This window comes from Conger conger, chromosome 10 (genome assembly GCF_963514075.1).
Source record: "Conger conger chromosome 10, fConCon1.1, whole genome shotgun sequence".
Classification (NCBI taxonomy): Eukaryota; Metazoa; Chordata; class Actinopteri; order Anguilliformes; family Congridae; genus Conger; species Conger conger.
Window position 1 is genome coordinate 33,986,480 of NC_083769.1, and position 17,030 is coordinate 34,003,509.

The following is a 17,030-nucleotide window of genomic DNA, read 5'->3' on the forward strand; positions in this document are numbered from 1 at the left end:
TAGGGCTTTTAGAGCCACTACCATACATGGGCCACACAATTACATGTCCTAAATGCGTTTTTATTGTTTTGATAGACATATTAATAAAACATAACCTAATGGCAAGAACAGGCTATTCAGCCCAGCAATGCTCGCCTTTTTCTACCACTAAAATGACCAAGACAATAAATTCTATAGTTATTACCTCCTCAATTTCAATACAATCATGTTTTTGTCCAGTTATTTAAATATGGTATACAATAATGTCATATAAATTAAACCGGAATAGTAATAGTAATAGTAAAGTTGAATCCTCTGCCTTAAATACCAGCTCAAACTGCGAACGACGACATCCTAAACCCAGAGAATGACACCATCGGCATCCTGGTCAGCACTGCAGTGGAGATCTCTGTAGGAGGGAAAACTATCAAACCTGCAGGTAGGGGGCACTATTCTGCTTCTTGCTGCTGTTTTCTGGGGCTTGGTGAAGGAAGGGTGCTGACTTTCTCTATGAATGCTCATAGAAACATTTTCTCTTGGGGTAGTTGTGGGAGTGAAGCTGGATTTGGAGGCTTGGGTAGACAAGTTCAAGATACTGGCCAGCAACCAAACTCAAAGCCGGCAGGGTTCACACAAGGTACGAACAATGTGGACACATTGTACTGTTTGTACTGCATACCACTGTTGTAATGTGTGCTTATTTGCGTTACTGTCACCTGTCAGCTTTGACCAGTCTGACCCTTCTCCACTGACCTCTCTTATTATGAAAGTGTTTTTTCTCACAGAACCGCTGCCCTTGTTTTTCGCACCATTCTCTGTAAACTCTAGAGACTGTTGTGTGTAAAATGGTAAATGGTTGGCATTTATATAGCACCTTTATCAAAAGCGCTGTACAATTGATGCTTCTCATTCACCCATTCATACACACACTCACACAGCGACAGCGATTGGCTGCCATGCAAGGCACCAACCAGCTCGTCAGGAGCATTTGGGGGTTAGGTGTCTTGCTCAGGGACACTTCGACACAGCCCAGGCGGGGGATCGAACCGGCAACCCTCTGACTGCCAGACGTCTGCTCTTACTGCCTGAGCCATGTTGCCCCGTATGTGAACATCCCAGGAGATCAGCAGTTTCTGAGATGTTCAAACCACCCTGTATGGCACCAACAATCATTCTATGGTCATGGTCACTTAGATCACATTTCTTCCCAATTCTGACACTTGATCTGATAAACAGCTGAGCCTGTCTGACCATGTCTGCATGGTTTTATGCATTCAGTTTTTATGTCACATGATTGACCGATTAAATATTTGCATTAACAAGCTGGTATACAGGTCTACCTAATAAAGTGCTCAGTGAGTGTATATAAAAGCACACCATAGCAGTGCTCTGATATGTTGTGCTTTGTTGTACGTCGCTCTGTATAAGAGTGCCTGCCAAATGCCATTCATGTAATGTAATGTAATTGTGGCTTGTTTTGGATAGTGTGGGGTATCCAGCAGCTGTGAGATGGATTGTGAAGTCGACAGTGATGTAAGCCTTTTTAGTTCACTCCACTTCACCCCTAGAGACATGCACCATAGGACATTATCAATTTGTCATATCTACACTTGCATATATGTTAATTTAATAGTGAACACTCAGGTAAACTGGAGTAATGCATGCTATTCTGTATGATACATACATAATCACACTAAAATTCCAATGATGTTTTACCAGTTGCCAAGTTACTAGATGCTGTGGTTGGATCCGGCAGGTACATTTAATCAGAAAGAGATGTTGGAATAATAATAATAATAGTAATAATAATAATAATAATAATAATAATAATAATGCATAATCAATAAAAACAAATGTATGTCAGGATTGCCATGACCCACTAATATGTTAGATATGAATGGTCCTGTATGTGCTGAATATATCACCTAATTGCAGCCATTTGTTTGTGACCCTGTCTACTCTCTGGCTCCCCCTGGTGTTTAGGACCTCCAGTGCTATCTGATTGATGATGGTGGGTTCCTGGTTATGTCCAACCAGAAAAGTGACTGGAATAAGGTAAGCTTTGTTTGAAAAAAATATTCATGAATGTGATTGTTTATTGTTGGATTGGACACCCTGAAACCAGTTGGTTGTGGTCCTTCCCAACACATAAACACAGATTGAAGGTTTTCAAGGCTGGAATGGCAGGTAAATGACAGCTGCAGTTTAGTGCCATCTCTGGAAACTGCTCTCTCACTTTCTGCCTGCCTATGTTTATTTCTCCATGCAGATCGGTATGTTCTTCAGTGAGGTGGACTCCATCCTGATGCACGCCCTCTACAATAACTCCTTCTATGACCGCAAGCAGTCGTTTGACTACCAGTCTGTCTGTGAGCCAGTGCAGAGCAGCAACACAGGTGCTGCACCCAGGGGCGTCTTTGTGGTGAGTCTTTACCATTACATTACAACATGTTTATTTAGCAGACACTCTTATGGAATGCATACAAATACAAAGCACGGGCAAGTATAGCCAAAAAAAATAAAATAAACTAGCTTATTAACGAATCATCAAATATGGATTGACTAATGAATGAATGCATCAAATAAATCAAAGAATCCAATATAATAATGAAGTAAGAAATTAAATAGTAAGAAATGATTATCAAATAATTTAGAAAAATGTAGACTATTTGTGTTAATGGAATTTAAATTTGAATGTTCAATAGACATAATTTTCAAGACAAGTTCCAAGACATGCCCCTTAAGGTCAGAAGTAATTGAACAACTTGGATGTTAACACTAGGTCTATACAAGGTTAAATACATAAAAGGTGCCATACTCTCCACTGAGGTATTCACAGTTATAATAACAATACCATTATTCTGTTCATTTTCATCTTTATAACCAGTAATGTATTTATCAATTTTATTACACATGTATGTTTGGTAATAAACTTGAGAATCCTACTCATGCAACAAAGAACTATTATTTAATTTTCTATTCTTCAAATAATTCTACAATCCCTTTGACAGGAGATAATTTTTTTTATCTTTGTCTAGAACAGATACTGTAATGCTTAAAGAGCAATTCCAAAATGTTAGCATTTTAATAACATATGCCCTGATACAGTGGACATAGATAGACTCAGAATCTATTTCCTGTGTGGTTCCAAATGAGACGCTGTTCGAGGACACACTTATCTACCATCACCGTGTCTGTCTGGGCATCAGCTTTCTTGTGACAAGAGCAATATCCTTGTTCTGTAGTCATCATTTTTCTTTGCCAGTTTTTATATATCTAATCATATGGGTTTTTTTCCCTTAAATGGTCATTCTCTGAGCAGCCCACCATTGCAGACTTCCTCAACCTGGCCTGGTGGACCTCCGCAGCAGCCTGGTAACTGTCTGCACTATCTTTACCTCTTCACCTCTGCGACACCATACCAGAGAGCCAAGCAAACCTTAACCCTAACCTTAACCCTAACTATTAACTTAACCCCAAAATTGCTCTAAGGTATTGTAACTTTCATGAATATGTATCCTTATAGTTACAGTGTTATAATATTTGACATTATATTTGTTTTGAAAGCAGCATTAGTTCAATCGGTTGCCTGATGAGATGCAGGGTCTGATTTATAGCATCTCTTCTCTACCCCAGGTCCCTGTTTCAGCAGCTGCTGTATGGAGTGGCCTATCACAGCTGGTTCATCAAAGGTGAATACTCGTATCCTCTGTACCCAATACACTTCAGTTTGTGTGCGTGTGTGCATATGTGTGTGTTCACCTTTCTACCCTCTCTCTTCCTTGGCTGTGCTATCTCCAGATGACGTGGAGGCAGAGGGGATGGACTCAAGAGAAACTAGCTGTATCACAATACAGACCCAGTACTACTTCACCAATGTTACCAGCTCCTACAATGTACTGCAGGACTGTGGCAACTGTTCCAGGTATGTGAGCAAAAACACAAATGATTTATATTGACATCCATACACAGATGCATGCATACGAATACACACATGTACATATCACTCATTAGTACAGACAATTTTAGTTTGATATACCCCAATTGTCACTGTGTGTTGATATCGTCTGGGTCTACCTAAATAAGCTCAGTTCTCTGTATGTGTAATGTATCTGTGCAGTGAGGATAAAACTTAAAATACAATGCTTACTGTTTAAGAGAAACATACTAGAAGTGGACTGCATTGCTAGCCATGAAATTGAGGTAAATGCTGAAGTAGGCTACAGAAGAAAGGTAACTTGTCCATCTCAATGATGTGCATATCAACACTAATAGTGACAGTGATAGTCCGAACCCACTGGAAGGTAAAGGCATGTCTCTGGATCTCATCCTGTCTGCAAGTCGTGTTTATCCTGTTTATTGCTGTCACTTATTCAATCCCCTATAGGGTCCCATAACTTTGTAAACATGCCTGTATTGTCCTCCCTCCAGGCTGTTCCATGCTAAGCGGATAAACAACACTAACCTGCTGTTTGTGGTGGCAGAGAAGATGCCCTGTAACTCATGTAATATAGAGAAGCTGTCTCAGGTGGAGACAGAGTGTATCCTTTCACAGCTACCTCCTCAGAAGTCTGTCAGCACTTATCAGATAAGTGTAATGAGACAGACCGCACCCTTTCCAATCCCTCTATGTTAGCTTAAGGCTACCTGTACCATGGGGGCTTAAGGGTCCTGCACAATCCTCCTACCTTCCTGAAAACTTAGCCTTTTCATGTGTGAGCTCATGCTGTGCCTGAGGATTCTTTTTTTTTTAAGTACAGTACTATTCCTCTGTTATTATAGAAGGGGTATTATGCATTATCTTCACAACAAGCCAATAATAGATGGGTTGGAATCTGCACTTATGTTTGTTTGTTTTTTTCTGAGTCTTGAGCTTTGTTTACTGTTTACTGCAGAAAATCAGTCAATTCTAATCAACAGAATAGAGTAATCGGTCCCTACAACATAGCTTTTGTCTTTGATGTTAGTAAGAGTTGTTTTGGGGGCTATTTTGTTTAATGTCACTGGGAAACCCACATAAAAGCATTCAATTGTGTGCTTTTGCTGTTGTTCTGTTTGATGTCTTTGTTAGCAGAGTATTTGGTTTTGTTGCTGGTAGAAAATTTCAACAAATTGATGTGAGTCATATAGATTTTGCAAATGGGGGGCCTTTTTTCCTGATGGAATTTTACCCCTCATGGATTGTGCATTTCCTTAGCCTTGTTTTCCAGTCAAGGCGGAAGTCCCATGTTTGGAGATGCCTGTAGCACGGTACCGGAAAGGCCCATCTACCTGCTTTGACTACAATCTTGCGGTAAGACAGCCAGAGCAGAGTGTTTATACAGCCATGAGCCAAAGCATTATGACCACTGACAGATGAAGCAAATAACATTGATTATCTCATATCAAGCTCATGTCAAGGTCTGGGATATATTAGACGGTAAGCAAACAGTTGGTTCTACTGTGGCACAAGTCACAGACAATTTTGATAGTGGTTACGGGAGAAATGCAGTACATCACTTGGACAGCCGGGTATGTGATCACCGTTTACCCGGGGAAGAAATGGCACCAGGATGCACTCTGGGAAGAAGACAGCGTAAATTTGCCACCTACCTAAACATTGCGGACCAGGTACACCGCTTCATGCCGATGGTATTACTTGATGGCAGTGGGCTTTTTCAGCTGGATAATGCGCCCTACCACACTGCAGAAATTGTTGGGGAATGGTTTGAAGAACATGACGAAAAGTTCAGGGTGTTGCCCGGGCCACTACATTCACCAGATCTAAATCCGATCGAGCATCTGTGGGATGTGCTGGAACAACAAGTCCGATCCACAGCGGCTCCACCTTGCAACTTACAGGACTTAAAGGATCTGCTGCTAATGTCTTGGCGCTAGATACCAAAGGGCACCTACAGAGGTCTTGTAGAGTCCATGCCTCAGTGGGTCAGAGCTGTTTAGGCAGCACAGAAGAGGACCAACAGCATTAGGCAGGTGGTCATAATGTTTTGGCTCACTGGTGCAACGCAGGACTCGGTAAGTCTGAGTATAAACCAGGGATAGCACCTCCCATGTTAAGAACAGCCGACTAGGTGCAAATAGTTAAAATAGGAATCGGTGGCAAGCTAATTCATATATGCGTTGCGTTTAATTGGAATGAATGTTTTTAATGTGTCATTTATTATTGTAACTGTTACTGTAAATACAGTAATTAAAACTATAGTAGTTTGCATCCTGACAATGAGACTGGATTGAACCATAGGTTTCAGATGTAAATTGAGATGTAAATTGATTGCTATGAAGAAGACATTTGCCATGGAAATAAAACAGGCATCTTCTTCCTCTGCAGGAGAACACCTCGGACTGTGGGCGGGGCTACTCATTCCGACCCTCGCTAAAGGTCCTGCTGTGTGTCCAGCTGCTTCTCTTATACCTGACTGGCTCCTCCTACATCCTGCCCTTCCCCTCACCGCTTTAATCCAATCATATTCTACCTGCTCCTCCTCCTCTCCATGCTCCTTCACTCCCCTTCCTTTCCCCCTCCCTCCTTCAGTCATTGCTGATGAGGGGACTTCCTGAAGCCCTGTTTTGGAAGCCCTGGCTACTGTCGTCGTCCCCCCTCCCCCCCCCCCCATGCCCGGTGACATAGCTTCACGGGCGGTTGCTTAGCGACGGTTGTTGGGCTTTGTTGTGCAGCCAGTCACCTTCATCCAGGGGAGGAGCTCTGTGTTCCTTCCACAGAAAAAAAAAAAAAAAAAAAAAAAAACTCCAACCGCCGCAACCAGAAGAAAGCGCATCAGAAGAAGAAATGAAAAGATGGCGGGTGTTGCTCTCGTACACCTCCTGCCAGTACAGACACATTTCTCATCGCCTCGCGACTGCTCAGGCAGGAGAAGAGGGCAGCGGTGGACATCGATCGCTCTCATTCCTCATGGACCTTCTTAGAATTTTACTGGGCCTCGTCCCATTTGTCTCAGATAGTGGTCGCTGTACCATTCAGCCACATATAGCTACTGGAAAAGAAAAGTAACAAAAAAACACAGAAAAAGCAGTTATTACCTGAAATATCAAGCATACAAGATTCACTTCCATTTGTTAGGGTATAATTTGAAAGGGAAATTGTCATATTTGACTGATTTAAATCATTAATTTATTTATGCACTATATCTACTTCTTGCCAAAATGAGATAGACTTTTCATGTGGTCTTATTTTTTATAGCCAAATAGAAAGAGGAAAAGGAGAAAATAAAATAAGTTTAAACAATCGAAATGAATAGAATAATTATGAAAATACAATCTCACTCCTTTCAGTAGAGACTGAGTGTCTCAGAGTAATGATATCATCAGTGTGGGTTGTCTGTAGTTTTATCCCATGTATTCCAAGGAGGCCATCATGCTCTTTGCAGATCTGTGTCTTTATGATGTAATAGCCCAGTGCTCTCCAACCTTGAATGTTCCCTCTAACCAATCGCCTGAGAGGTTAAGTAGTTCTTTCTGTCACCGAAGACCAAGGTGCCAACACATTTTTGTGTGCAATTTGTCCTTTGTTATTTTTAAAAACAGATAAATATTTATTGACTGTCTAGCATATAGCAGCCACTCATGCATTTGTTATAGCTTTTTGGGGGCTGAATGCAGCTTGCTTTAGCCTGTAGAAGACTATAAACTGAAGATAAGCTGTGCAGACCTTTTATTGCAGAACTGAAAATCCTTTCTAGGCTGTGCATTCCCAATGATGTAGCCCATCAGTGAAGTCTATAATCTGGAATTGAAAGTAAGAGTTGAGTTTTATCATTATGTAATTGTTTTTAAAAATGAAGAGGCTTTATTGATGTATAGTATTTGAATGATTGTCTGGCCTGTCCCAGTCCCTCCGTGTAGTGCCTTGGGGCACACATCCTGTTGGACAGCACTGGTGTTGCAGTAGCTTTTCTGACTGTTGTACTGATGCACTTGTGGGGGGCCCAATGTAAGCCCATTGTTTCCTCAGTATCCGCCCAGACTGTAAACACACATTTCCAGTAAGAAGAACTGTTGCCCTGTGGCACGTAAATGACAAACACCCAGCTCCATCTTGTTGTCTTTCTGTATTCTATGGCCTTGATAGTACAGTGCAGGTCTGGAACTCCCTGCCTAACAAAAAAAAGAAGAAGAAAAAAAAACACTGTCACAACGGCAATGGGAAAGTCTTGAATATGTTGGTTGCTTAAACTGCCAGAACCATCTTGACCACACTGATCAATACTGCTGAGGGGAGAGGGTAACACAGGCGTCAGGAAGCAGTTTGGAACATGACCATAGATACAGAATTAGCTGTTTACTACAAAGGAATGTATGTGAGTGCAAAACTGATAGTGTAATGTAACTGTAATCTGGGGAGTGATGGCAGTGGTAGTGTAGGCATTCCTATTTTTTGCAGGACAAACGCTGTCCACGGTCAAATGTGTTGTCAAATGTGGAAAAATTGAACATGTGTGTGGTTTCGCAACTTTTTTAACATAAACTTTTTTGTCATTTGATGAAAAAGGTGGAAAGAGGAGTTGTGTCACACCCCATTGGTAGTTTTTACAGAGTTGTTGAAAGAATGTTTGAACTGTTTTATTGGTGTGTATATTGATTTTTAAAGAGGTTGGTGGCATTGTCTCAGCTTCTAGCCGCTTCAGTATATTCGGTGGAGTTTACGCACTTCACAGTGGCTTTGCATTGTCAAAGTGGTCAAATTGGTCAGTGTGTCTGGATTCTTGATTGATTTATGTGCAGAAATAATTGATAAAAACTTATCCTTTAACTGCCATGGTTGTGTGCAATAGGAATCAGAAATAGATCAGAATCAGAACATATTTTTAACCACAGTATAGCAACATTTCTGGTGTTTCATTGCTAAAAAGCAAAGATTCTGTTTGGTTGTTATCATATGTACATGAGAACAACAAATTACAACATTAAAGAGTTTGGGGAAAGGCTGAAGTGCTGTCTTGAACTTCAATCAGTTGAAATCACAATGTTGTTTTACTGTTTTCCATATCTGTTTGGCAGACACTATGCTGAGAAACGTCCTCTTTTTCCCAGACATGGTCTCATTTTGGGACCAAAAATATCTGTCCCTGCGAGATTTAGAAATTCCTAATTCAGGACTTAGGTTCGCTTGCTTCATAGACCTTATATAAATATATCCTGTATTAATAATATTATATCCTTAATGCCCAACCACCCTGTTCTCTTTTTTAACGAAAATATGGTCACTGAACAGACACTCATAAATCTGGTGATCTGTGTACATGTGTTTAGGCTCTCATGCAGAAAAAAAATACATTTCACATATATTTAAAAATGTTTTTCTAATGCATGCCAAATATATGATGAATATATTTTCAATGTACTTATCAAACATATCTATAAATAGTATTCCAAATATTTCAAAATTCAATGCAAATACTTTTTAAATGTATTGTGAAATACATTCAAAACATTAATATATTTACCATAAATTTCACATACATTTGAAATGCATCACGGAATATATGAAGGAGCCAATTTTTATATATTTTAGAATTACATCTTAAGCTACACTTTAAAATGTATGTGAAATGTATTTGTTCTGTGAAATGTGTATTTTATTATCCTTGTCATTTAATTCTAGCTAATATTTCATAATGATCAATCCCCCTGCCCCCCAACATAACTGCACATATGCAATCAAACTGCCAAACACACATACACACATGCTTAACATTCACTCTCTCCTCTTGGAACAGAAATGGTTGATTTCTAACGTTTTTTCACCCCCACTCTTCCCTGGCGAACTGTGTACTATTAATTTCTTAGTGTCGTCCACAATTCCTGCTCTTCGCTGAAGATTTTACTGAAGATCGTAACTGTTGTCTCAGCCCTATATTCACTGCGCTCTATGCCTCTCAATGGAACCTTGAATACTGCAATCCGCACCATTCTGATATTGTGTAAATGTTACTACAGCCATGATTAAAATAAGATAGTCAGTATTTTATTTATTTTTGTTTTTAAACAAAGTTTTTTGTGACATACAAGCAGAATAAATTGATAACTCTTAGTGAACTGGTACTCACTCAAGGTACATATTCAAGATTCAGATCTGTAAAGGGCGTGTTAATTAAAGGAATTATTCATTGTGCACATTGTTCGGAGCATAGGTCCTTCTTAAGTAGACGAGATAAGCCTGGGAATATTACAGGTTTCCATTAGCATACATATCCAAACCCCGGAGAGAGCAGGTCTGAATGGACAGATGTGGGAATAGTGGGTAGTTTCTGACAATCTGATTGGATAAGTGTGTCAGTGCCGGAGAAATAAGGACTGACAATCTGCAAGCTGGGCAAGGATGAGAGCCCACTCTACCTGGACATACAACTGATTACTCATTTCCTGTGTGTGTAATGGCAGTGGGCGGGGACAGTATGGCTATTTGACAGAAAATGGTATGTTAATATTGAGGGAATGGTACTAAGAATGCTGTTAGAAATGCATTTTTCTTTTTTCTTTTTTCTTTTTTAAATTGAAGAAAAGCAACTCCATCTCCATTCTTTGAACAACATTTGGAGTATGAATAGCTCTAGCTGCCTTTCTTTGCTTCCATTAGTAGTTCTTACATGACAGTATTTATTTGGATATGCCTCTGCTGTGCATTTAACCCTAAGTGTTAGGGCATTTTCATGCTGTCCTCCAAACAGAATCTCATGTAATGGGAAATGCATGTTCCTTTGTACATCATTTTATACCTGGACTGCAGGCACAAGAGAATGAACAAGAAATGTCTATCCATTGCAAACATGAATATTGATTTCACATCATCGTTTTGAGTGTTATCATTACATTTTCAGTAAAATGTACCACTTCATATTAATATTTTGGTTATTTCTGTATTTTCTTTATAATATATATATATATATTTTTGTTTATATACTTTTGTTTGTTTGTATACTATATATTTATAGTATATATATATATATACTATATATTCTTTATATAGTAGTGGATTGCTCTGCAATAGTTTGGTGGAACCCAATGGGAGGTAATGGATCCTGTAATTGGCATTTCAGAAACATTACTTGTGTTGATGTCATCACTTGTTCATGTTTGCACTGCAATTTTAGTCAGCATGTACATTTCAAGATAATGACCACTATTCTACCTTTCTGTTCCCTTATAATGGCCCCCCAGAGGTATGTTCTAATCATACCTTTTGCAGTATCGCAACATCCAAATGAAAAATCTGTGGCATATTTGCTCAGCTATACCTTTCCGCCAAAGTTATATCGGCTTTCAAATTTCAACTTTGTTTTGCAGTTCTTATAAAACATTTAAAAAAACAAGCAAAACCAACTCTACCATCCCTTGCCTTCAAAGGTTGCTCCATTGTGCATTACATTGATTCCTTGCAGTACTGTTGGTACATGTGATGAGCTTGATTTTTTGTGCTTTCTTTTTGGTGTGTTTTAAAGGCTTAACTTCTTACCCCTGCTCAACAGACAGGGCCAGTGTCAGTTACAGCTGGGTGGTCCTAACAGTGCCACAAAAGCCAGCTGAGGACCCCAGACATGACCCGGCTGAGCCTAGCCCTCCTCACCCAATGAGCTGTTTAAAGGAGTGCTGCGGTACCCTTGAAGCAGCAGCATTTGACTTTAGGCATGCTGTCCAGGTGTCCTCAGTGGCTCCCCCTGTTGGCAGGGGGCCACAGTGTGGCTGTGCCTCTGCATGGGCTGCAGGACACAGGTGTGTTTTCTGTGGGTTGAGAAATGTACTTTTGCCAGAAAAAGAAGAAAAAAATTTGCAGCCCAAATGAAGGGGTTAGTGGGGTGTGGATTCTCCCCCGCCCGCTGTTTTTTCCGTCACCATATCTGTGTAGGTGCGTCTTATATGGGAAAGCCTGTGACCAAGACAAGTGTGTATGTGATTCTGTAGTCTGTAGTCTGGTGCTATGTGACGATGTTTGACAAATGTGTAAAAAAAAAAAAAAGTTAAATACAATGAAAAAGAATTGAACTCTTAAGTAAAATAAAAAAAACGAAGAACTAATAACCCTGAGTTTGAGGAAATCAGGCAAATATACAGTTTCTTTTTGTTTTTACTTTTATTTTGCTGCTGGTGGTGATGTTTGCGAGGAAGATTCAGCTCCTTTTGTCTGAGAAGCTTTGTTCCATGTCGCTCCATTCTTTTGTACAGATGAAATGGGGAAAAAATATGAAAAGGCAAAATTTGTAAAATATTGTGTCTGTGACTCCTTGTAAAATATTTTCAAATTGTTTATTACAGAGAATCAGTTATTAAATAATGTTCATATTTTTCACTTCAGTTCAGTGTTTGGCTGTTTTTATTCACCTGTGCTATGTTATCAGCAGACTTGCAGGCATTATTAAGTGTGAAGTCTAGAAATGTATAGTAAATTCTGTAATATCACAAAATGATTTTACCTAGTTATTATAGAACACGTCAGCTGCTCCTATATTCCTGATTGCAGTATCCTGAAGGGCTCAAATCATAGATTGAAGCCAGCAGAAAGGGTCAACAAGATTCATTATACTTATTTATTATATCATTTTGGCACCCAATGTGGGGCCGAGCAAATACAATTCTCTCTCCGATTTCCACAACCAAAGCCGAGTACAAGCACAAACTCCACTGCCCATTCAGGAAAGTGTAGACATTCACGCTTCTCTGAGGCGTGGTGCCACCAGCTACTTCATGTCACACTGCAGACTACAGCTCATCTCACACAGAGCAGAGTCAGAGGAGGACCTTTTCATACACGGCAAAGCAAACAAACACAAAATAGTCTTTAATGCTGAATAAAAACTATGCCAATGGGCAAACATGCCTGAGATTTCTTCTTCTTGCTTACTGTGTAATTCATTAGAATCATTGAAAATGAATCCATCAGTTGTAATAATCAATATTATTCAGATTAACCAATACAGTCCTGTTTAGAACACAGTGTGTACATGTTAGTGTGTAATACAAATCGACAAATGCACTTAATATAAGAACCACCCAAAGCCCCATAGCATCATAAATCATAATACACAAAAGCAAATGTAAATAATCATACAAAATATTTTGTACTTGTTATTCGCTAATTTCCTCAAGGACACTGATATATAGCTATTTTTAGAAAAGTGATGCTATGAAGTAGAAATGTGAGAAGCAACCAAATGTCACCGCTTTTAAATATTCACAAATGCTTGTATTATTACAATTATATGATGCATAAGCTGAAATTTCAGGTTAAAATAATCAAAGTGATAGCTCATAAATTTTATGAATCTAGTATCCTGTTGATTGTCTTAGCATCATCACAAGGTCTGCAAGAACTCAAGCACTGCCTTGTGCCACTCTGCAGGGTTGTCAAGGTAACAGGGGTGGCCAGCCCCTTTCATCACCACTACTTTGTTATTGGCCAGATTCTTCAGGTTGTTCAATGACACCTCTCCCAATTGTGTGTCCTGGTCTCCATAGACAATCAATGTAGGGGTCTGGAACAGAGTGGATACAGCTCAGACAATCTCAGCAGCCTGTCCCAATAAAACCTGGACACTTGTTGCTCGGTACTGTATGAATTAAGAGATCGATTACAGGGCATACACAAATTGAGTTATCGTACCAAATATTCATATCACACTACTTGACACCTACACTTTATGGCCAGCATATTGGTGATCTGAGTATTTTTCAAAAATACTAAGCATTTAAATATCTAACTGGAAATATCTGCAATACATTTTAGAGGTTAAGTTAGTATTTGAAAATGAATTAGAGATAAAGGTTATAGATGTATGTACCATGTACAATTCAATTCATTTTTTAAAATATAAATATTATGTCTAACCACCTTGGCCCAGTGTTTTAAAGGTTACACATTCCTTTAAAAACTGAAACGCCTTTCCAGTGTTTTATTATAGATTGTGATATCCATAAGACATTTCTGTGGTTTTAAGTACCAAAAACAATCTGTTTCCAGTTTTACATTCTCCAGCACCTCTCATGACCTTTACCAAGAACAGTTCTAGTGGCTGTCTTTAAGGCTCAGTGATATCAATAAACCTGTGTTCTGATTGGCTGGCTAGGTCCCATGAACTGAATGGTGTTTGTGTGGAGTGCTGCTTGGATTTGTTCTGGCTATAAGGAGAGGCGTGCTGAAGCAAATGAGTGCATCATTGTGATGTCACATCTGAACAAAGTGCAAACTGCTCATTTAAATGCACATTTTCTTCATATGAATCGTGGACTTGTTTGTGGATTTATTTTGGAACTGTGTGTTTTAATACTATTACAGTGTTTTTTGTTTTGTTTGCACCTTCAACTCCTTTACAATCCACATAGCAAGGGAAATGTCATTTTCCACAATATGGGACATTTAATGTCTCATGTAAACACCAGATGTTCTTTAATGGTATGAAGATGACCTCACCTGAATACTGCTGTATTGCTCTGGAGTGAACTTCTCAGTGCATATGGGCGCCACAGGGATGTAGGCCCTGACCAGAGAGCTGTTCTGAAAGAGGAAGGGCAGAGAGTACATGCCACTCAGTGAGGGGCTGACCACTACAGCTGGGCCCAGCTGGAGTGCCTCCAACACCTGCTTCAAGAAGTCCCCTGGGGCCAATTCCCCAACAGCAGCAGGGGCCACGGCTGCCTTGGAATTGCCCAGCCCTTGGGAGGAAGAAAAAGGATGAGTGGAAAACTGTTTTTGCAAAAGGGTCATTCCATGAAAAATCAACCAGGTGTGGGAGTTAACCGCTGCAATTTTGTTCAAACTTTGCCAATGTTATTTATATATTCAATAAAGAATATCCAAAATATTAGCTTGGATTTGTTGTTCTAGAGATCTTGGCTCTTAAATAATGGGTGGATCATACCCAAAAAGTCAGTTGAGTGGAAATTGTGGTTTGTGCCAATTTTGGAGCACCGTATCGTGGGCATTAAAGCAGAGGAAAACTGTGAAAACATGTAGTCTCACACAATTTCCATAATACTGCTAATACTGTTTATATTATTAATTTTGTAATTATTATTTTACTGTGAAAAAGCTAAACTAAATACACAAATGCAAAATATGTTTTGATCATCATTTTATAACGAAGACCATAATTTAGCCACATTTTTGATGTTACGTACAGTATATATAAATATTCCTGTAAATTGAGCTCCTGTTTGAACTGATCAAAACATGCTAATTTTTTGTATATAAGTAGGCCAATTATACCTTTTGGAAAACATAATGTTTCATTCCTTGCTATCTACTTGGTTGAACATCGAACACTTTTTGGTCATTTTCTGGCCCAACCCAAATCCAATGATGCTAATGTTTTGGATGTTCTTTATTGAATATATAAAGAACATTTACATTAATTTTGAGCAATTTTGGAGTAGTTAACTCTCACACCTCTGGTTGAATTTCCATGGAATTACCAAAAATACACTCAATTTCATCCTGCACACTCCAGCAGCAGTATGAGCAAAGGACAGTCAAAGGTACAATAGGTCATTTCGGACTTCTAACGGTCAAGAGAGGAATTGCAGCAACAAATACGCTCAAACCACAACACTGTTTATCCCACCCCTTCTCTGCGAACGCGCTGAAGTTGAAACGCCATTGGCTGTGGCAGTTAGAACCAATTTTCAACCAATGAGCTTGAATTATTGTACAGTCATAGATCTTTTGGTACAGAGTGCCGGCCCGTCAACAGGATATTTTGAAACTATTTTTCAATTATAGGAAGGGATATGGTCTTGTGACAATGTTTTAACACAAAAATATTACCTATTGTACCTTTAACAACTGCTTGTACACACCAGTTCAGCGCATGTGCTTTGCAAGCAACAGAGCTGTATTTGATATGGATGTGCTAATCCACTTGTCTAAGTCCACTGTCAGCCCATCCGGTTTACGTGAAAATAACGAAATCTGCACACTGAATAAGCATTGGCATTATCGCTCAACTGCCAATATTTGTACAAATAAATGAATATGGCTTATTTTTGCTGAATCGTTAAGCTGTAATGCAATTTACCCTACTGTTTACCTGGGAGGTCAATACCGACGACACGGCAGCCGGCATTGGCAAGTATCTCCAGAGTGCCAATGGTGAGCCAATTCTCGGATGAGAACCGGATTCCGTGCAGCAGCAGGACTGACAGTTTTGCTTTTCCGTCGGTGGGCTCAGCTTGTCTATAAAATAGTGGTGCACCACCGGAATCCAGCGAGATATGCCCTTTCGACAGTTTCACCGCAGTCATATTGCCCTGGAAAAATATTTGCATTTCGGTAAAACTAAAGAACTTTGCATGAAACAACTGCATATAGCTTGCTGCCAAAGTCATATTTAGTTTCCGTAGTCTATTCCATATTTCAAATTCAGTAGCCTAGGTCATTCCGTTTTGTGTAGCATTCGTATTAAAAGATCCGATTAAATACATCAACAACGTAGCCTTTTTGAAAAACACCCGTCACATGATCTTACTTCAATCGATTGCAGCGAAACATACAGTTTTGTTTTTAAAAACAAAAATTCAGCTGTTTGAATCGAACTTAATTAGAAATATCTGCTAGACGTTCCGTTAAACGTAGGCATAACCTTACATTAATAAACACGCGACTGCCTAAGAAATATGCCTGATAGAACGTCTCGAACTGCAAGTGGATCAAGAAGCACATCCATGAAATACAGACAAGGTCCAAGCAAAGCTTTGCTTTTGTCAATATCACCACGGATGGCTCGCTGAACAATCAATAACAGCCCACTGCGTTATCACACTTCAACCAAAGTTTTATTTACCTTAAAAAGAAGAGTAAAAAAATCCAAACAGCCCACAGTCACAAGCTCTCTGGCTTTGAAAAGTAAGTTTCTCTTTTTCCCGGAAGTGTTCTTCCCATTCTTTCACTGACTCCTAGTGGTTGTATAAGTAAGTTATTTAAAGGAACGACAGAACGCATTGCTGTTCCATGTGTGTTAAATGGGGCGAGCGTGCGTGCGAACGAGCGATTCTATGTAGGTGAGATATTGTTTTAGGGTCCTCTGAGTTTTATTGGGATATTTCTC

General features: G+C 39.4%; 2 protein-coding genes across 2 annotated transcripts in view; one reads left to right on the plus strand and one right to left on the minus strand.

Annotated features, from left to right (window-relative positions):
• Window positions 1–12,285, plus strand: part of cacna2d2a (calcium channel, voltage-dependent, alpha 2/delta subunit 2a) — a 245,439-nt gene extending 233,154 nt beyond the window's left edge. Inside the window, 11 exon segments of the mRNA XM_061256915.1 lie at window positions 311–418; window positions 525–616; window positions 1,465–1,512; window positions 1,963–2,034; window positions 2,249–2,401; window positions 3,302–3,354; window positions 3,616–3,671; window positions 3,781–3,904; window positions 4,411–4,520; window positions 5,190–5,272; window positions 6,308–12,285. Of these exon segments, the coding sequence (XP_061112899.1) occupies window positions 311–418; window positions 525–616; window positions 1,465–1,512; window positions 1,963–2,034; window positions 2,249–2,401; window positions 3,302–3,354; window positions 3,616–3,671; window positions 3,781–3,904; window positions 4,411–4,520; window positions 5,190–5,272; window positions 6,308–6,436 (1,028 nt within the window). The 3' untranslated portion in view covers window positions 6,437–12,285.
• abhd14b (abhydrolase domain containing 14B) lies at window positions 12,224–16,866 on the minus strand. Its single transcript, XM_061256917.1, has 4 exons — window positions 16,767–16,866; window positions 16,014–16,233; window positions 14,399–14,640; window positions 12,224–13,463 (listed from the first exon to the last, which is right to left on the minus strand). Exons 2-4 carry the CDS (start codon window positions 16,225–16,227, stop codon window positions 13,284–13,286), a joined length of 636 nt encoding a protein of 211 aa, XP_061112901.1. The 5' UTR covers window positions 16,228–16,233; window positions 16,767–16,866; the 3' UTR covers window positions 12,224–13,283.
• Window positions 16,867–17,030: the final 164 nt, after the last annotated feature.